This window comes from Melanerpes formicivorus, unplaced genomic scaffold, assembly GCF_026170545.1.
Source record: "Melanerpes formicivorus ecotype bairdi unplaced genomic scaffold, bMelFor1.0.p_v2 SCAF_28, whole genome shotgun sequence".
NCBI classification, from domain to species: domain Eukaryota; kingdom Metazoa; phylum Chordata; class Aves; order Piciformes; family Picidae; genus Melanerpes; species Melanerpes formicivorus.
Genome location: NW_027142380.1, coordinates 198,873 through 216,189, shown reverse-complemented (window position 1 = coordinate 216,189; position 17,317 = coordinate 198,873). Strand labels below are relative to the sequence as shown.

The window sequence follows — 17,317 nt, the reverse complement described above, 5'->3', positions numbered from 1 at the left end:
AGAGAAAGGAAGTGTCCCTTACCTGGAGAGCTACAGTATAAATGTAGGACTAGCATTTTCAGATCAATTTGATGTGACAAATGATGGTAGAGGAGAAGATAACAGTGAGAAGGTTGCAGCAGTTGGCATTGAGGCATATTAGTGCTAGGAAACTCAGAATACCTTTGTGAGGGTTTCCTATACCTCACCTCTCAATGTTCTGGATGAAATGCATCTTAGTTGTCAAAAAAGGACCCTATTTCTCCTAACTAGTTTAGTTTTTGAGAGCTTCTTTGGGACTGAAATTCAAGCTAGATGTTCTTTATTTTGATAGGATCTTAAATAACAAGGTCTGATGAGCCTGAAGGCAACTTCCACTGATGCTATTTTCCTTGACATTGAAGGATTTAGCTACTTGGCCTGGCAACTGTGCCACAGAGGCCAGTTCCATCATCCCAAAAATAGTCCAGTTAAAAAGCAATGGGAGCAATTTGCTGCTATATTTATAACCAGTTGTGATTAACTCATTCAGCAAATGATAAGCTGAATACAATATTTTTTCTTTGTTTATCTCTGAGAAGAGTTAAATCCTGCTTTGCCTGTTAAGGCACATAGGTCATTTCAGATCTGCACTTGAATTTTATTTTCTTCCTTCTTGAATAAAAGGCTGCAATTGAATGGAATGTGTTGGCATACAGAGATAGTTCTGCAGGGTGTGCTGTTGTGGATGCCTTGGGGAGTTGGAGTGTCTGTCTTAAATTTTGTGACTACCTTTTCAGAGCATACCCTATAGGAGACTACCCTTGCAAGACCAAATCAGCTGCTGCCATTATGTTGATGATCATGAATAATCTGGATCCTTCAGTGGCTCAGGTATGGTACAGTGAAAAGAAAGGAAGCTGATTCCTAGAGCAGCAGCAAATCTGCTCTCATACAAAACTTAAAGGATTTAGGCATATAGGTGAAATTACTCCATGTACAGATGATCTTCCTTCCATAGACTGAATATGGTTTTAGTTGTTCATAAGCCTTTTGTTGGCTCTGTGCCCCAAGGTACATGCCAGCCCCTGTGTGAGTAAAGCTGGCTGCTGTGTGTTAGCTAAATGGGCCAAATTCAGTAGTCTCACATAGCCTTCTTAAGGAGTGAAGTGCTAGAATGCCTGTTTCTTTGAGGCTAAGCCTGCAAGGCTCTAAGGGGAAATCTATTTTCTCTTGTTATATTTTGATATCTGGAGTTTGGGGTCTTTTGTATTAAGTTTGTTTATTTCCTGTTGTGTGCAGCTTTTCATTCTACACAGTGAGTCCTGGTCCTAAATCAGACCTCTGAGGACTCCTACAAAACTGGTTCACTCCAACTCCCACTCTATACAGGAGCTTGGTCAACATATGTGAGATGGGAAGTGCTGAGCTCTTAGTACATTGCTTCTACAATTTATGTTGAAAAAATAGTATTTCCTGGATGTTTGAAAGCTCATTCCTCAAGGCAGATTGATAGAAGATTATAGGACCAAAGTCCATCCTTACAAATACTAACCAGTATAATGCATCCTTTTGCAAATGACAGGACAGGAGCTATGCAACTGTGCCCTGCTGGTCACACTCTTGCAGCTGTAAATGCCAGTGGCAACCAAACTATAACCTCAGTCTCTCTTAAAGAGAGTTTACTGGGATGTCTGTTAGAGAAACTGCAATCAAGGAATCACTCTCTAGCATTCCCCATCCAAAAGACCATTGTAACAATGAAAAAATCCTCCTTTTTGAAAGAGCATTTAAATGTTTGTTTTTCTTAAAATACCTGTATAAAAAAATGATAATTTATGATCTCAAGAATCTAGAGAGTGTTGATGCAATAAGCTCTGAGATTAAAATAGCTCAGAGATACAGTGAAGCATTTCAGCAAAGTGCTTGCCACCTTACTATTAAATTGTCTTTTTCAGTTTCCCCAGGAGCTTGTCACTTATGGAGGAAATGGACAGGTCTTCAGCAACTGGGCACAGGTAGGACGTTGCTGCTTTTGCAACTTGTTTCATGAAACCAGTTTCATCCTCCCCCACGCACAGTCTGCTCAGGCAGTTTGTGATAATTCTTGGCAGCTGTTGTCTCAATACTCCAAAACATCCTGTCTGGGTAGAGGAACACTCAGCTATGAGCTGCATAGATGGGGAGAGTTTTATTTAGTAAGGAGAGCACAGGCAGCCCAACAGAACTACTAAAAATAATAGCATGAATACACCAAGCTTGTCCTCTCTCTGTCTACATTTGTATGTACCTGTATATTCTGCACAGATTATTTGAGAGTCAAAATGCATTCTAGAAAACAAAAGTGTATTTTTTGTTTGCTTGTTTTGTTTGCTTGTTTGCAATGTTTTTCACAAAAAGTAGTGGAATAAAAAGAAAACTAATTTGATTCAAGAAGATGAAATCCTAAGTCTTTTTCCAAGCAAACCTAATTAGCTGTAAATATTTACTTGCTAGCTGGCCAGATCATAGTGCACTTTACTGTCAGGCCTAGCAACATTATCCTTGCTCTTCTGAGAATGATGTCAGGTGGGTTAAAGCCAGTCTAAAATTAGAGCTGAGATGTTTAAGGTGTGGTGGTAGAATCTCAGTCCTCTGCTATGAAAAAATGGCAATAAACAGACTTGCTTTAATCCAAGTACTGCAAAATGCACATAAAAAGCATTTTCAGGAGTTCTTTGGCATCAACACCACATATAAATGTGTTTTGTATGAGCTCAATTTATTCTCTCAAGGGAAAAACACTCTGGATGTGTATGCTCTACAGATGAGTGGTGGCAGAAGTAACATGTAATGAAAAAACATCCTGAATGTCTGTGGATAGGCACAAATGGGGTTATTGTGAATGCCAAAATCACATTCCTGCAGACTGAGATATGCACCACGGCCACAAAGTAGGGACAGATGGAGATGTGGCATTGAGCTTTGCAGTGCAGAAGAGTAAAAGGCACAGGTAGAAAGCTGCATCACCCTGAAGAGCTGCATCACCCCTGAAGGCTGGGAAGACACTGATTCCTGACTCTAGCTTACATAAGTAAAAGCTGACTTTAGGAGACAGCTTCTGTCATAAAGGATCACATATGCACCTTGCTGTGTCTTTACCTGACTCTGTCCTCTTGCTTATTAAAAAATCCAAGTAAAACTAATGTGTAAATGAAGTTCCCAGTTAGGAAAGAGGAATGGATTCCTCACTGCAGCTTGGGAATGAGTCACCTGGGGTTTCTTTCCAGATTTACTGTTGTTTGAGTTTGTTTTGTGACTTTTTTGGTTGGTTGGGGGGGTGGGGGTGGGGGTGTTTGTTTTTTTTTGTTGGTTTGTTTTCATTTGTGGCTAAAAGGAAACTTGAGCTTCAACTTACTAATCTGGTAAATGGTAAACTGGTAAATGGGGGTTAAATGGAAGTCTTGGGGCCCTTTAGAGGCAAGAGTGTTCTGACTTTTAAAAAGAAAGGTACCACGGCACTGCACACCATTTCTTTATTATGTGTATTAATTAGTAAATGCCGATTAAGTAATGCCTGGTTACTACATGAGTTTTACAGCATTTCTGATGTGAGCAATGCAAGCAGTTTGTATAGCAGCCTTTACTGGACTGACATCCTTAGACAGATAACTGGCCTGCAAGGTGAAGTAGAAGTGCTGCCAAAGTCAGTAATATTCCCTTTCTTTTTTCTTATTTTATTTTTCCTTTTATTTCTCATCCAAGCCAGAGCTATGACCTACAGTTGTTTCACAGCAGAGGGAACAAAACCTTTTTGTTTTTGCTTACTTAGAGTAGCAATCACATGAATGGCTCAGTTATGAGAGAACATTTTGTTCTGTTTGTGGCTTGAAGAAATGCTTTTCTGAACAAAAATCTATCGTTGCAAAATTCCTGGTGAAAAGGTTTGCTTTGGTTTCTATCAGTCATGCAGATGTGTGCTTTCTTCTGAATAATTTGAAAACCAGCAGCAGGTCCAGAGCTGACTTCACAAGCTTACAGACAACAGAGCTGTTCATTAAGCTAGGAATTTAATTCTATTTTTTTTTTTTGCCTCCTCCTTACTAGTTGTGCCTTTCAATGCAAAAACATCGATCTTATAGCTCCTAGGTTTATTGCCATGTTTTCACCAGCATTGTATCATAGTATCAGTCAGGGTTGGAAGGGACCACAGGGATCATCTAGTTCCAACCCCCCTGCCATGGGGAGGGACACCCCACCCTAGATCAGGCTGGCCAGAGCCTCATCCAGCCTGGTCTTAAACACTTCCAGGGACGGAGATGAAGATCTGAGAGTTCAGCTAGCTGTCACATACCGAAAGTCCCATGGAATATAGTGGCCTTCATGATGGACAATGATGGATGTGAGCCAACTATATAGGCAGTTTAGGTGGTCAGGGCTTACCTTCTGGACTATATCAAGAGTAACTTGATTATGCAGACAAATTTGAGATTCCTTGTGGATTCCTGAGCTTCTCAAGGACTTTCTTCACCACCATCCACACTGAAAGCTGATAGATATTTTTAAAGAAGTTATTTTTACTTGCACATTGTAATACCCATTTGTTGGAAAATGGCAAGCACTAGAAAATGCTGACTTATCCATTTCAGGCCAGGAACTACACCACCCGTGATATTTTACTCAAAAAAATCAGGAAAAGAAATCAGTTTGGCTTTGGAACAGTTGCCAGAAAAGTGCCAGAATCACATGGCTAACGTCAAGATGAAATTAGTGTGGCTTTAAAAATGAAGCATTTCTGGGGGTTGTACTGGAGAAGTTATCCTGGAACTTATTCAGACCTTTGCTAGTTGACGATTTATGTTTCCTGCTGAGTGATACCTCTTAATGGACTTTATTAAAAGCAAGAATGTGTTGAGAGCTCTGGCTGTTATTCCATGTGTGAATATACTTCATTATCTCTATAACTGCCTTCACACTCAAAACTGAGCAGCTTCACTAAGAAGCATAAATATAAAATGTAATGAGATTCCCTCACTTTCCTTGCTTTTCCTTTCAGTTCTGGTTGGTGATGCACTATTTGTCAGAGATGACTGACAACCAAACGCTAGTAATGTACAGTGGACATCCTCTGGGACTCTTTCCCAGCCATCATTATGCTCCTCGATTAATCATTACTAATGGCATGGTAGGTATTAGCAGCTTGTTTTCTCTTTTTCCTCCTCTTATTTTTATTTTTCATGGATGTTCTGAGTAAAAAAAAAAAATATCAGTACTACCTGATGCAGGAGAATTTGCATTCAAATTCTGTAGCATTTATTCCAGTACACGGCTCTCACATCAAGTGTGCTGATCTGGATCTTCTTTGTATTAGGTGATTGCTGTTCTGACTGAGCCTGAGCTTATCAAAGCACTTCACCTAGGCTTAGTATGGAAAATTAAAACACTCTCATTAGGCAAACAGATGATTATTATTAATCAGATGCCTAGATGTCTAGATGGCTTTACTCATAAGGCAAGCTGGACAAGTGAACAAACGGGTTCATTGTCAGTCTTTTGAGCCATTCAATATCTATCTTCATGCAGGCTAATTTTGTGACTAGACAAGCACTTTCCTTAAAACTTACATGACACTCACACTGCCAGAAATACCAGACATCTTTTCTTTATAATACTGGAATGCATGGGATAAAACACCTGAATTACTCCTGGGTTTCTATGTGTGACCACAGTTTGATAGATATAAGGCTGTTAAAAGATCTGCTTAAATCTCTAATTTGTTTTATGTGGGTTTTCTTTTGATTGTTTTCTTAGGTCATTCCCAACTATTCCACCAGAGATGAATATGAGAAGATGTTTGCTTTGGGAGTAACAATGTAAGAAGATACCTCTCTATTGAAATGTATTAAATGCTTATCTAAAATGTAACTCAGACATCGAGCAGTGGCTGGTTAAAATTTCTAATGCAGATGGATTTCAACTGTGCTGCATAACTGCTCTGATGCTGCAAAGCATTAATGCACACTGAAGTATAATTACTTAGGAGTTCTGAGTTATGCTCAGCCGCATATAAAAGGATATAATTGAGATCTGCTAGGAATTTGCATTAATTTGTGTGTAGGACTTGGCTGAATTACAGCCTAAAACTTTAATCATAACCTGCTTATGGCATTGGCTAGTGCCAATTTGCAGTGGTAGTTTTACAATCTACAGAAAACACAAGTTATAAAACCTTCCTTCACACTAAGAGAAAGCTTTGAAGTAGGAAACAAGAATTTTAATATTTTAATGATTTTCAGCTACTTTTTTTATTGATGGTCTAGTTGGTGAGCACAGGATTATTCTCTTGAGTACCATGGAGGGAATAATTTAAAACTACTGGATAGCTGAGTATGTACAGATAAGGAAGCTAGAAGAAATTAAAGGATGTGAATACAGGCTACCCACTGACACTTTCCTGGAAATTCCACAAGAATGTGGACAACCATTTTGGGCTAACAAATTCAAAAGTGTCTATATATAGACTTAGAAATGTGAGTACCACTTAAATCCAATGGGATCAAGACGCCAACAAGGTGAAAAGGAGTGTCCTTATCTCCTAGCCACTATGCTAAATGCCAGGAAAAATGTACAGTTATTTTTTTGACCCATGCATTTTTTAATTTGAATGAGATAAATGCTCCCAATAAAGCATGATGTCACATTGCTAATGAGGAATGGAATGGAATGGAATGGAATAGAATAGAATAGAATAGAATTAACCAGGCTGGAAAAGACCTTCGAGATCATCAAGTCCAACCTATCATCCAACACCATCTAATCAACTAAACCATGGCACCAAGTGCCTCATTCAGTCTCTTCCTAAACACCTCCTGTGATGGTACCTCCACCACCTCCCAGAGCAGCCTATTTCAATGGCCAATCACTCTTTCTGGGAAGAACTTCTTCCTAACATCCAGCCTTACTCCATTAGGTTGTGAATTTTATAATAGTAGACTTTTAACAACAAATCAAAGCACAGAGATTTCTTTGTTTTCCTGGAAACATATGCAGACACTCATAATTCATTCCAGCCTGAATAATGTGTCATATCTTTCTGTTTGTTGCTATTGACAGGTATGGCCAGATGACTGCAGGGAGCTACTGCTACATTGGACCTCAGGGAATAGTCCATGGGACTGTGGTAAGAAACTGAGGAAAGGTCTATTTGTTGATACCTTTTGGACAAAGGTGTATTCTGCAGTGGCTGGTGAATGGCATGGGTTGGATTGCTGTGACACAAAGAAAGTCTTATTACCAATGTTCTTACACTCAGTCTGTGGCAACTTATCTATACTACACACCCGAAGGAATCTGCAGTCAGGGTCTTAATAGAATAGAATAGAATTAACCAGGTTGGAAAAGACCTTTGAGTTCACTGAGTCCAACCTATCATCCAACACTATCTATTCAACTAAACCATGGCACCAAGCACCCCATCCAATCTCTTCCTAAACACCTCCAGTGATGGTGATTCCACCACCTACCTGGGCAGCACATTCCAAAGGCCAATCACTCTGTGAAGTGTTTGTCCTAACATCCAGCCTAAACCTCCCCTGGTGCAGCTTGAGACTGTGTCCTCTTGTTCTGGTGCTGGCTGCCTGGGAGAAGAGACCAGCCCCCATGTGGCTACAACCTCCCTTCATGTAGTTGTAGACAGCAATAAGGTCTCCCCGAGCCTCCTCTTCTCCTAAGCAACCCCAGCTCCCTCAGCCTCTCCTCATAGGGCCTGTGCTCCAAACCCCTCATCAGCTTTGTTGCCCTTCTCTGAGCTCATATCTGGTTACAATAAGTGAAATGTGAATTGACCCAATGTGTTAGACAAAAACTACTTCTTAGCTTGTTTTCTTAGCTGTTTTCCTTAGCTGTCTTTTGCAGCCATCCTGAACCCCAAGAACAACATGTTGGGAACTACTAATTCTATTTCATGGTGAGAGAAGTCAACATAATCAGAACAGAAAATTTCATAACATGACTTTGTAACATGTTTTCTGTTTAAAAGATTGAAACAGTTCCATGGTCCCAATGCTGCCAGAGTTTCAAACTCTGTTTGCAAAAGGAACAGAGGATCTTTAAATTTCAGGGACTCAAAGAAAAATAGCTCCTGATAATTGCTATGTTGTGTTGTGTGCAGCTCACAGTGCTCAATGCAGGCCGTCGCTACTTGAAGGCAGAAGACCTGTCTGGAAAGGTGTTTGTTACTTCTGGTCTTGGAGGGATGAGTGGAGCTCAAGCAAAGGCTGCAGTCATTGCTGGGTGTGTGGGGATCATTGCAGAGGTGAGAGTAATGCTTCTTTCATTCTGTCTTCTGTCTTTCATTTGCCAAATAAGAACCCTCATTCTCCTGATATGAAATTGTAGTGGTTTGAGCCTTAACTGAGAGTTAAAAGCTCAAATGGGGAAAAGGCTGAGAATCTCTTCCCCACTCCCCCCCCTCCTCCCTCCAAACAGGGAGAGGGAAAAAAAAAAGGGTAAGGAGCAAATCCACTAAACAACAATCTGGAGTCAGCTTGGAAGTAGAGAGGAAAATAATTTTTTCTTCGAATTATATATATGACAATAACAGGGAAAAAAAAGGTTCACAAGGGCAAGGAACAAGAATGGATGGGAGTGGGACAGAAAAAGAATAATACAAAACCAGTCTGTCTCTGAGGAGGTGCAGAGGCAGCAGGGAAAAGGATCAGGTCCGGCCACGTGGCTGAGGAGCAGGAGGGCAGCTGCAGTAGCTGTAGCTCTCATCCAGCAGAGGCAGGAGCCAAAAAGGAGATCCAACAGCTATGATGTCCTGCTTTTTATACTCTAGCTGGGCAGGGAGGGGGGAGTGGAACAGACTCAGCTTTCCCAGGGGGAAACACCCTTCAGGGAGGGTAAAGTACCCGCAAGCCTCCACCCTGTTTTCTTTTGTTTTCAGAAAAAGGCGTTAACCCACCACAGAAATGATCCTGAAGTAACCCAACAAGCCAAACTCAAAAAAACCCAAAACAAACCAAAACCAACAACCCCACCTTCCCTGCCCCCCCCCCCCCCCCCCCCCCCCCCCCAATTTCTAGCATCTGTCTGTCCTTTTCATTGCTGAGCATTTTTCACTGATATTCCACTCAGTTTGCTCACTCACTGGACCAGATTGTTAAAGTATAGACTGTAACTTCTAAGGATTGCTTCACGAATAATGCAGAATGATATGAGCCATTCTCAGTGTTTGATTACCCTCATTTCATGTGTAAAAGGGAGCAACTTCTAGTAGCTATTCCCATGGGAACTGTACTTTCTCATGCCACAAAACACCACCACCACCAATCTGTTAAAAAGGTACCAGTTACAATGTGGTTATTCTTGCATGCCTCTGGCACCCATATCAGGTGCAATGGAAAGTACTTGTTCAAAATGTTGGTGTGATTCACACATCAAGGTTGGGACTATAATATTCTGTGAAAATGGTGGTGAATATCTATAATGACTATTGAGAAAGAAGAAACCCTTTGCATGGATTTTTTTTCCTTGTGACTACTTCTGAATTCAATACACTGGGGAAGCATTCTTTGTGGAGCAGATATAGGACTGATTAAAATGCATTGAGTATCTGCAGGTGATGGGCTCTTGTTACTGCCCCAGAGGAAGAGAGATTTTTGAGAACTGAATTCCAGTCAGACCTGACTGGAGTGAGAGTTCAGCCTTCTCGCCCATGCCACTTACAGAGAGAATTAGCTGGCAGGCCTCTGCTGCAGGCATGTCACTTGCTGCAATGAGAAGAGTAAGACTATTGCATTCTGAACTACAGTAATTATAATTAAAGTTCAAAACGTAATGGGTCAGACTGTCCATGTGACATGCAGTAAACCTGATCAGCTCTGGCAAGCTCAGGTCTTATTCATGGAAGAATAGGGTTTACTCTGTTTTATGGTGATGGTGCAAAAGTGGGTTTTTTAGCACAGGAAGACTGCATGTATTTGAGATCTCACCAGGTGCTCCCTGCAGATGAAATAAATGTATTAAATGTATTATTGAGTTAATTATGGTTGCATAAATTATCTTTATTCAGACTTCTAATCTATCATCGTGATCTTTCAACTGCTAGAATACAAAGAAAAGATTCCAGTGACTGCTCTTCACAGCAGTCCTTTGTCCTTTTCATCTCTAAGGCTGCAGATGATTTTGTTCAGGAGACTGAATATTGCCTGGTTTTTATCTCCTGTGAGATGATCCTTGTCGGAAATGAGCTTCAGGAGCACATCTGCATGGCTCTCTCTATATGTACATATTATTTATTTGGGGAACTATTTATGCAAATGATATTGATGAATTGTGCAAGAGTTGTCATTTTGTCAGCCAAGGCTTATGAAGCTCAGACAGAAGGGATTAATGGTTGCAATTCTTTTACCTCTTCTTTTTGACGTGAAGCAGATTGTAATGTCATGAAATAATTGTGTGGAGGGCCAGACTGTCTCCTTTGAGCTGCACTAAGCTCTCTAGGGTTACACTGGAGGTGACATTAGCTCATCATGGTTGTACAATTTGTTAAACTTCTGAGGCTGCTGATCAAAATGAGCATATTTTTGAAAGTGTGATTCCAATGAAGTTTTCTTAAGCATGCTAGCGAGTCTATGGAACAGTGTCAGAGGGCTGAAGTAAAATATGTAGGACGTGGTAACAGAGTTAACTAGATCTGATCTGTGTTATGCTGAGCTTTCAATGAACCCAATTTCTGTAATTCATACAGACCACTGAATATCTTTCCTCTTGTGCTGCCTTAAATTACTTCCAAAGAAGCTGTCCCCTATAGCACCTGACTTTATTCACTAATTCCATTGGCAGTGACACTGGAATTATCACAGTCTGGTGTTTTAGATAGGTAGTCTTCACTACCAATGTGGGAAATGATGGAAGGTTTCTCATGCTCAGAATAATTAGGAAATAAAACATTTCCTGACGTTCAAGCAAGTCCTGAATACAGAATCTATTTAATTAACATATAAATACTTTGCTAATGAGAAAGTCAACCTTAATGATTTTACAATTCTGTGGTCCTAAGTGATAGAATGAAAATGATGAGGGTGAATTACAGAGAAGTAAAAATGCCTTAAGGAAATACTAGAAGATACTCAGGTTTTGTGTTCTTTTGCACACACATCACTGCAGGCATTTAAATCCATTCCTACCACAGAAAATTTGCTTGAATTAACATTGCCTCTTGTTTTATGCCATGGATAGCCCATTATCAAAGCATTAGTGATGTGCAAGTTTGTACACTGAACCATCAATGTGAAACCTGTGTCAAAACCTCCACACTGTGTCCATCCATTTATATTTTTATCCAGCTGTCTCTTATGCTTGTACACACTGACACACACAGAAGCTGAACCCAGAGAAGAGTACAGACTGGGGACTGAGCTTGTTTAGAGCTTCAAAGTTCAAACAAGAGGGAATTAAAGACATAGTTTTGTTTTGATCCATTCCACTTTTCAGAGGCATTAGCCAGCTGGGACAAGAAAATCCTTTCCTCTTTTCTTTTCCATATTTGGTTGAGATTTTCAACCAGCAGTCAAAGAACAAAGGTGAGTCAGTTTAGCTCAGCAAATCATTGCTTCAACCTGGGTGGTCTGGCAGAAATGTTTAAGAAAATGTTTCCTTAATTAAACAGAAAATTTATTTCCACACAAAATACTCAGATTTTAAATAGAAATTGGAAATATTTTGGCTTTCAACCTTTTCTTTTCAATGTTTCTTTTCAAGAAACAATAAAAATGCATAGAATTGGTGAGGAAAATATTACCCCTTGTACAATTTTAATTCTTCCTGTTTTCTAAAGTGTTTTGGGAAGTAATGTGTCCAAGGGCTATTCCCAGCATGTATTTGCTACTCTTTCTTTCAGGCTAATTGAAAAATCTAAAAGTTTTAAGATCTCTGCTATTTCTCTTAGGTTGATGAAGCAGCACTTTTGAAACGTCACAAGCAGGGCTGGCTGATGGAAATCTCTAACAACCTGGACCACTGCATCGCTCGCCTTAGGTACGGTTTGTAACATAATGTCTGCTTCCTATTCCTCACTTTGCATCTTTCTGCACTGTGCCCTTTTCAGTGTGCATATAGAAGGGGTCTTCTCATTCCAGGTCTGCTTTTGAATGTGAATCCATCCTTCTAAACTGCAGCTGTCATTAGTGACTACCAATGCCTCATATAATTTATATATGTTAAATGTGTCTTCACTCAGTTTCATGAATATGTATAGAGCAATTAGAATTAATGTCACACTTGAAGCATCACTGAAGTGTTTTGGAATTGGTGATTAACAATTACATAAAGGTTGAAAGATCTGTTGCCTAGATGAATGTTGGAAACCACAGAGAGACTTTTTTTGCTGGATTCCACTCCGTGTGATTTGTACATTGTAAGATGTAAATGCATGAGGTTCATTTTCATCAACCAATCTTTTTAATCTATTCTAGAGATGCAAGAAAGAATAAAATTTCCCTTAGTTTGGGTTACCATGGGAATGTGGTAGATCTTTGGTAAGTAGTATATATGGATATATTTATGCTCTTGCTTGCTACTCAACCTGGAATTAGTTCCTAAACTTGGGAAAGAAGAGGCATTACACTTGATGCTAAGTTGCAGATAAAAACTTCATCCTCATGTTCCAGTTGCCAGTTGCTTCCCATGCACCTTGTCCTTTCACTATGAAACAATAAATTTCTCAGCGAAAGAAATCCCTGAGATTCTTCCTTGGAACGAGAAAGAATTTTATACTTTCTACACCTTTCACTGACTAGATATCAAGAAAGTATTTCTGACTTCAGTGAAGAATAGAAGTATTGAGGTATTGATTGAATTAAAAAGAATTAGATGATGGACAGAAATTCTAGCACTCTATGGACAAAAATTCTAGCACTCTTGAGGCTTTATCCAATGGTAAATCTTGCTGTCACACCATATGTCAAGGGTTGAGACTAATTAGACTGGTACCTTATACTGGTAACTGACTCATCTGTCGATGTTCCTGCACTGGTAAATGTGAAGTACAAAAGTTGTACCTTAATCTTCATCACCATATCCTACCTCAAACTGAACCAGGGGAAGTTTAGGCTCAAGGTGAGGAGAATGTTCTTCACAGAGAGAGTTGTTAGCCATTGGAATGGGCTGCCCAGGGAGGTGGTGGAGTCACCGTCCCTGGAGGTGTTCAAAAAAGGATTGGATGTGGCACTTGGAGCCATGGTTTAGTAGTCATGAGGTGTTTGGTGACAGGTTGGACTTGATGATCTTTGAGTTCTTTTCCAACCTTATTGATTCTATGATTCTATTCTATTATTCTACCTCCTGACTGCTAAAACAAAGACTTAACCTGCCACGGGTACACAGCAGCTTCTTGGGATGAATGAAGCTCACTTGAAAGAGAAACTAGAACGTGAAATGACAGCTTCTGTTCAAACATTCCATTAATTGTTTTCCCCAGGGAGAGGCTAGTGTATGAATTGGACACAACAGGAGAGCTGCTAGTTGATCTGGGATCTGACCAAACTTCATGTCATAACCCATTCAATGGGGGATACTATCCAGTACAGCTTGGCTTTGAGGAAGCAAAGCAACTGCTTTCCACCAATCCAGGGAAGTTCCGGACTCTGGTACAAGAGAGGTAAATGTTTTGGGGATACATATTTTTAACCTTTAGGTTTAGGTGCACTGCAGGTGATCTTTCTTGCAAGAAGTTTACAATATCTTAAATTTTAATTTCTCTATGGCCTTTTAGTTCCATCTGTCTTTACCTATTCCAATGCCTTTAGTGAGTTCATGATTTTATTCTTTTGGATAATTTATCAGTTTTTCAAGAATAAATCTTTCCTTCTTTATTTCAGTCTGAAGAGACAAGTGGCTGCTATTAACAGACTAGCTGATAAGGGCATGTTTTTTTGGGATTATGGCAATGCATTTCTCTTGGAAGCTCAAAGAGCTGGTAAGTAGCTCCTGCAGTTGTTAGGTGATAGCAAGAACGATACTGCATGCATGCCCCTAGCTGTATATTTTAGTAGGATAGGGTTGGCCTCTGTGTTATGCTAATTCTTGAGTCTCTCTGTCCTTCTCTGAGACCTCTGTGGCTGAGGTAGAACCTTCATGGGAACCCAGGTGCAGTCTGGTTTTATGTTTTATAGATTTTTCTTCAAGTCACTGACCATTAAAATTCTTTTATAGGTGCTAATGTTGAGAAAAAAGGAGCCAATAAAACAGAATTTCGATATCCCTCCTACGTTCAGCACATCATGGGGTATGTTGAGGAATTTGGAATCAAACACTCAAAGGCCTCGTGGTTCCCTCTTTTTAGGGGGAGTGCTACAAGAGTTTCCACTTGGGGCAAATCTTGCAGTGTACTGTAGAAGATGGAAAAAGAGTCAACAGTAGGTGTAGGAAAATTGATCTCAGAAGTGTTATGCTAGAGTTAGTCTTATTTTTCTTCACTCCAGAGTAACGCTCAGTGTGATTTCGGAAGATCTCCTGCTGGCTCTAAGCAATCATGCTCATGTTTTCTGTTGGCTTGCCTTGAGTTTTCCTCATTTTCCTGTGTACAGAAAAAAGAAGAACTAGACTTGGAGGGACATGCTTTATGATTCACAAAGTAATATCTGACAGCAGAGGTTTTGCTAATATTTTGTTCTGAAAGGCATGGCATGTCCTGGTAATCTGTTGTAAAGCTTTATCATTTTTTAAATTGAAAGGCCTTATGAAAGTAGGCACCAGAAGGGTGAACAGTAAGCTAAAACACTCCTAAATCAAAGCTCTTCAGTCTTTTACACAAATAGCTGCATTTTCTTTTGTTGCACCTATTTTCCTTAAGCAGCTCTATGCAAGAGCATAGCCAAGTCACAGCTTCAAACTGTAACTATATCCAGCTTCACTTCTGAGTGCTGGAAGTGAAGAGCTTGTCTCTTCAGAGCAGTAGAGCTGAATTCCAAATCATCAAAGCCTATGTCTACACTGAACTTAAGAGCATATCTGAAACAGGACACTTTTCTGCCTGTGTCACCCAGGCTGTGCATACTATTTGCAGAAAAAGCTGAGCACAGGAAATCTTTTGAGGAACTGAGTTTACACCACCTTTGCCTCTGACTTGTGCTTAACTTGTGTGTACCATGTGAATAAGAGCTTGAACGTAGAGTAGACCACCAACCAGATTAGATATCTTCTGGATCTCAACTGCAGCATGTCTTACTATAGTGTGTAAACAATCTGGACTGCAAATAAGTTGGAACTGAGGCACTTGGTCAGAATCACATGTCTGATAGTGTGGATGCACTCACAGTTAGCCTGGGTTAAGGACAAAAAGACCAGGCAGCAGGGAGAGTATATGTGATGAAACAAACAAAAAAAGAGCAATTCATCTGATGATGCACTTACTTGACTGAACTGTCCCTGTCAAAATTAGGGCTTGACCGTATTTTCATACACCACTTGATGGCTTCATGAAACAGCACTCTCAATTAATGGTCCTTGATGCTTCTGTTTAGATTAGTTCATTGAAAATGTTTCAAATTCTTCTGTCTCTGGCTAATGAAAGAAAAGCACTGCTAGCAGCCAGGATAAATAAGGAAAGAATTTCAACTATCTCTTAATGAAACATTTTCTCTTCCCAGAGACATTTTTTCCCTGGGATTTGGGCCATTTCGCTGGGTTTGCACCTCAGGTGACCCACAGGATCTTGCTACCACTGACTCAATTGCCATGTCTGTGCTGGAAGACTCTATACGTCAGGGAGGTAAGGCTACCATCCCGTATCCACCACTGGGAGTGCTTCTGGGGAGGAAATGAGCAAAGCTGTTAAATACATCTTTTTGGCTGAAACCAGAGCAAGCAGTCCCTTGCCTGTTCCATGTGGGCAGGAAATCTTGCTGTTCTCCAAACTCCTGTAAGGAGTGCAACCAGTTACGTATAATGTAAAAACACCATCCCAAAGCTTTTGTTGCAGGTTTGGCTAAAAGCTTTTAATGTTGTTTGATACAGATTGCCCCACGCTTTGTTGCCTAAAAAACTTGAAGTCAAGCAGTATCTTTCATCAACAGGTCTCTGAGAATTTACTAAAGGAGTGAAATTGCTTTGTCCCTGTCCCACAGGTGAATGAGGGGGAAATGGGGAGGTTTTTAAGAGGCTAGCAAGGAGATCAGTGGCAGGACATCCAGGTTTCATGGGTGTGGTGCTCCATCCAGTGTCATTTATTTGTGATTACAGTTTTGAGTTCTTCATTTTTTGTAATTTGTTAATAAACTGGCAGCTGTTTCTATTCACTGGTGGAACTTATCTGGAATATCTGTATGGCTTGGTGTGCTGCTCTAGTATTCAGGAACTATATTGTCTTTCACTCTTCCATATCCCTGAAAGTGGGCTTATTCTGTTATCCCTTGCTTATGAAAGAGAACTGAGACAAAGCTAATTTTGTGCCAGCAGACATGAGTCCTGATCTCCCAGGTTGCAGTGGAAAGCTCTACTCCTTTGCCTTTCCTTCTCTGTTTTCACAGTAGCAGGGGAGCAGACTCAAAGACTTCAGAGTCATTGTCCCTGAGCACTGAAGTCCTCAGCTCTTCTGTTTCTAGAGAGCAAAGCCTTGCGCTTCTCAGAATTAAGGAAGAGATCAGAAAGTAATTGATCAAAAATTGAAAGCATATTTTATGGGGCAGAGAGCATAATATTTTTATCTTGGAAGTGCCAGATGATGAGAAGCTCAGTACTAGCTGACAATGTGCACTTGCAGCCCAGAAAGCCAACTGTATCCTAGACTGCATCAAAAGAGTGACCAGCAGGTTGAGGGAAGTGATTCTCCCCCTTTACTCTGCACTTGTGAAACCCCACCTGGAGTTCCGTGTCCATCTTTGGTGCTCACTACAGAAGAAGGACATAGAACTGTTAGAATGGGTCCAGAGTGGGCCATGAGTATGATCAGAGGGCTGGGGCTCTCTTCTGAAGACAGGCTGAGGGAGTTGGAGTTGTTTAGCCTGGAAAAGAGAAGGCCCTGGGGAGATCTAGCAGCCTTCCAGCATTTGAAAAAGGCTTATAGAATAACTGGAGAGGGACTTTTTACAGAAGCATGTAACAATAGAATGAGCTCCTTCACACTGTAAGAAGCTTGATTTGTATTAAACATAAGGAACAAATTCTTCACCATGAGGGTGGTGAGGCACTGGAACAGGTTTTCCAGAGAAACTGTGGAGGCTCCAGCTCTGGAAGTGTTCAAAGGCTGGATGGAGTCTTGACCAACTTGATTGAATAGGAGGTGTCTATGCCTATGGCAAAGGGGTTTAACTAGATGATCATGTCTGACTGATATGTGCCCCATCTGTCTTCATTTCAAATATTTTTATTCTTACTC

General features: G+C 40.4%; 1 protein-coding gene across 2 annotated transcripts in view; it reads left to right on the top strand.

Moving 5' to 3' along the window:
- UROC1 (urocanate hydratase 1) overlaps positions 1 to 17,317 on the top strand; it is a 42,158-nt gene that overhangs the window by 9,846 nt on the left and 14,995 nt on the right. For both annotated transcript variants that reach the window (XM_068154109.1, XM_068154110.1), the window contains 12 exons: positions 759 to 852; positions 1,917 to 1,976; positions 4,994 to 5,122; positions 5,749 to 5,810; positions 7,051 to 7,117; positions 8,108 to 8,251; positions 11,891 to 11,979; positions 12,417 to 12,479; positions 13,421 to 13,600; positions 13,821 to 13,918; positions 14,155 to 14,227; positions 15,591 to 15,712. In XM_068154109.1, coding sequence (XP_068010210.1) covers positions 759 to 852; positions 1,917 to 1,976; positions 4,994 to 5,122; positions 5,749 to 5,810; positions 7,051 to 7,117; positions 8,108 to 8,251; positions 11,891 to 11,979; positions 12,417 to 12,479; positions 13,421 to 13,600; positions 13,821 to 13,918; positions 14,155 to 14,227; positions 15,591 to 15,712 — 1,181 coding nt within the window. The remainder of the gene's footprint in view (positions 1 to 758; positions 853 to 1,916; positions 1,977 to 4,993; positions 5,123 to 5,748; positions 5,811 to 7,050; positions 7,118 to 8,107; positions 8,252 to 11,890; positions 11,980 to 12,416; positions 12,480 to 13,420; positions 13,601 to 13,820; positions 13,919 to 14,154; positions 14,228 to 15,590; positions 15,713 to 17,317) is intronic.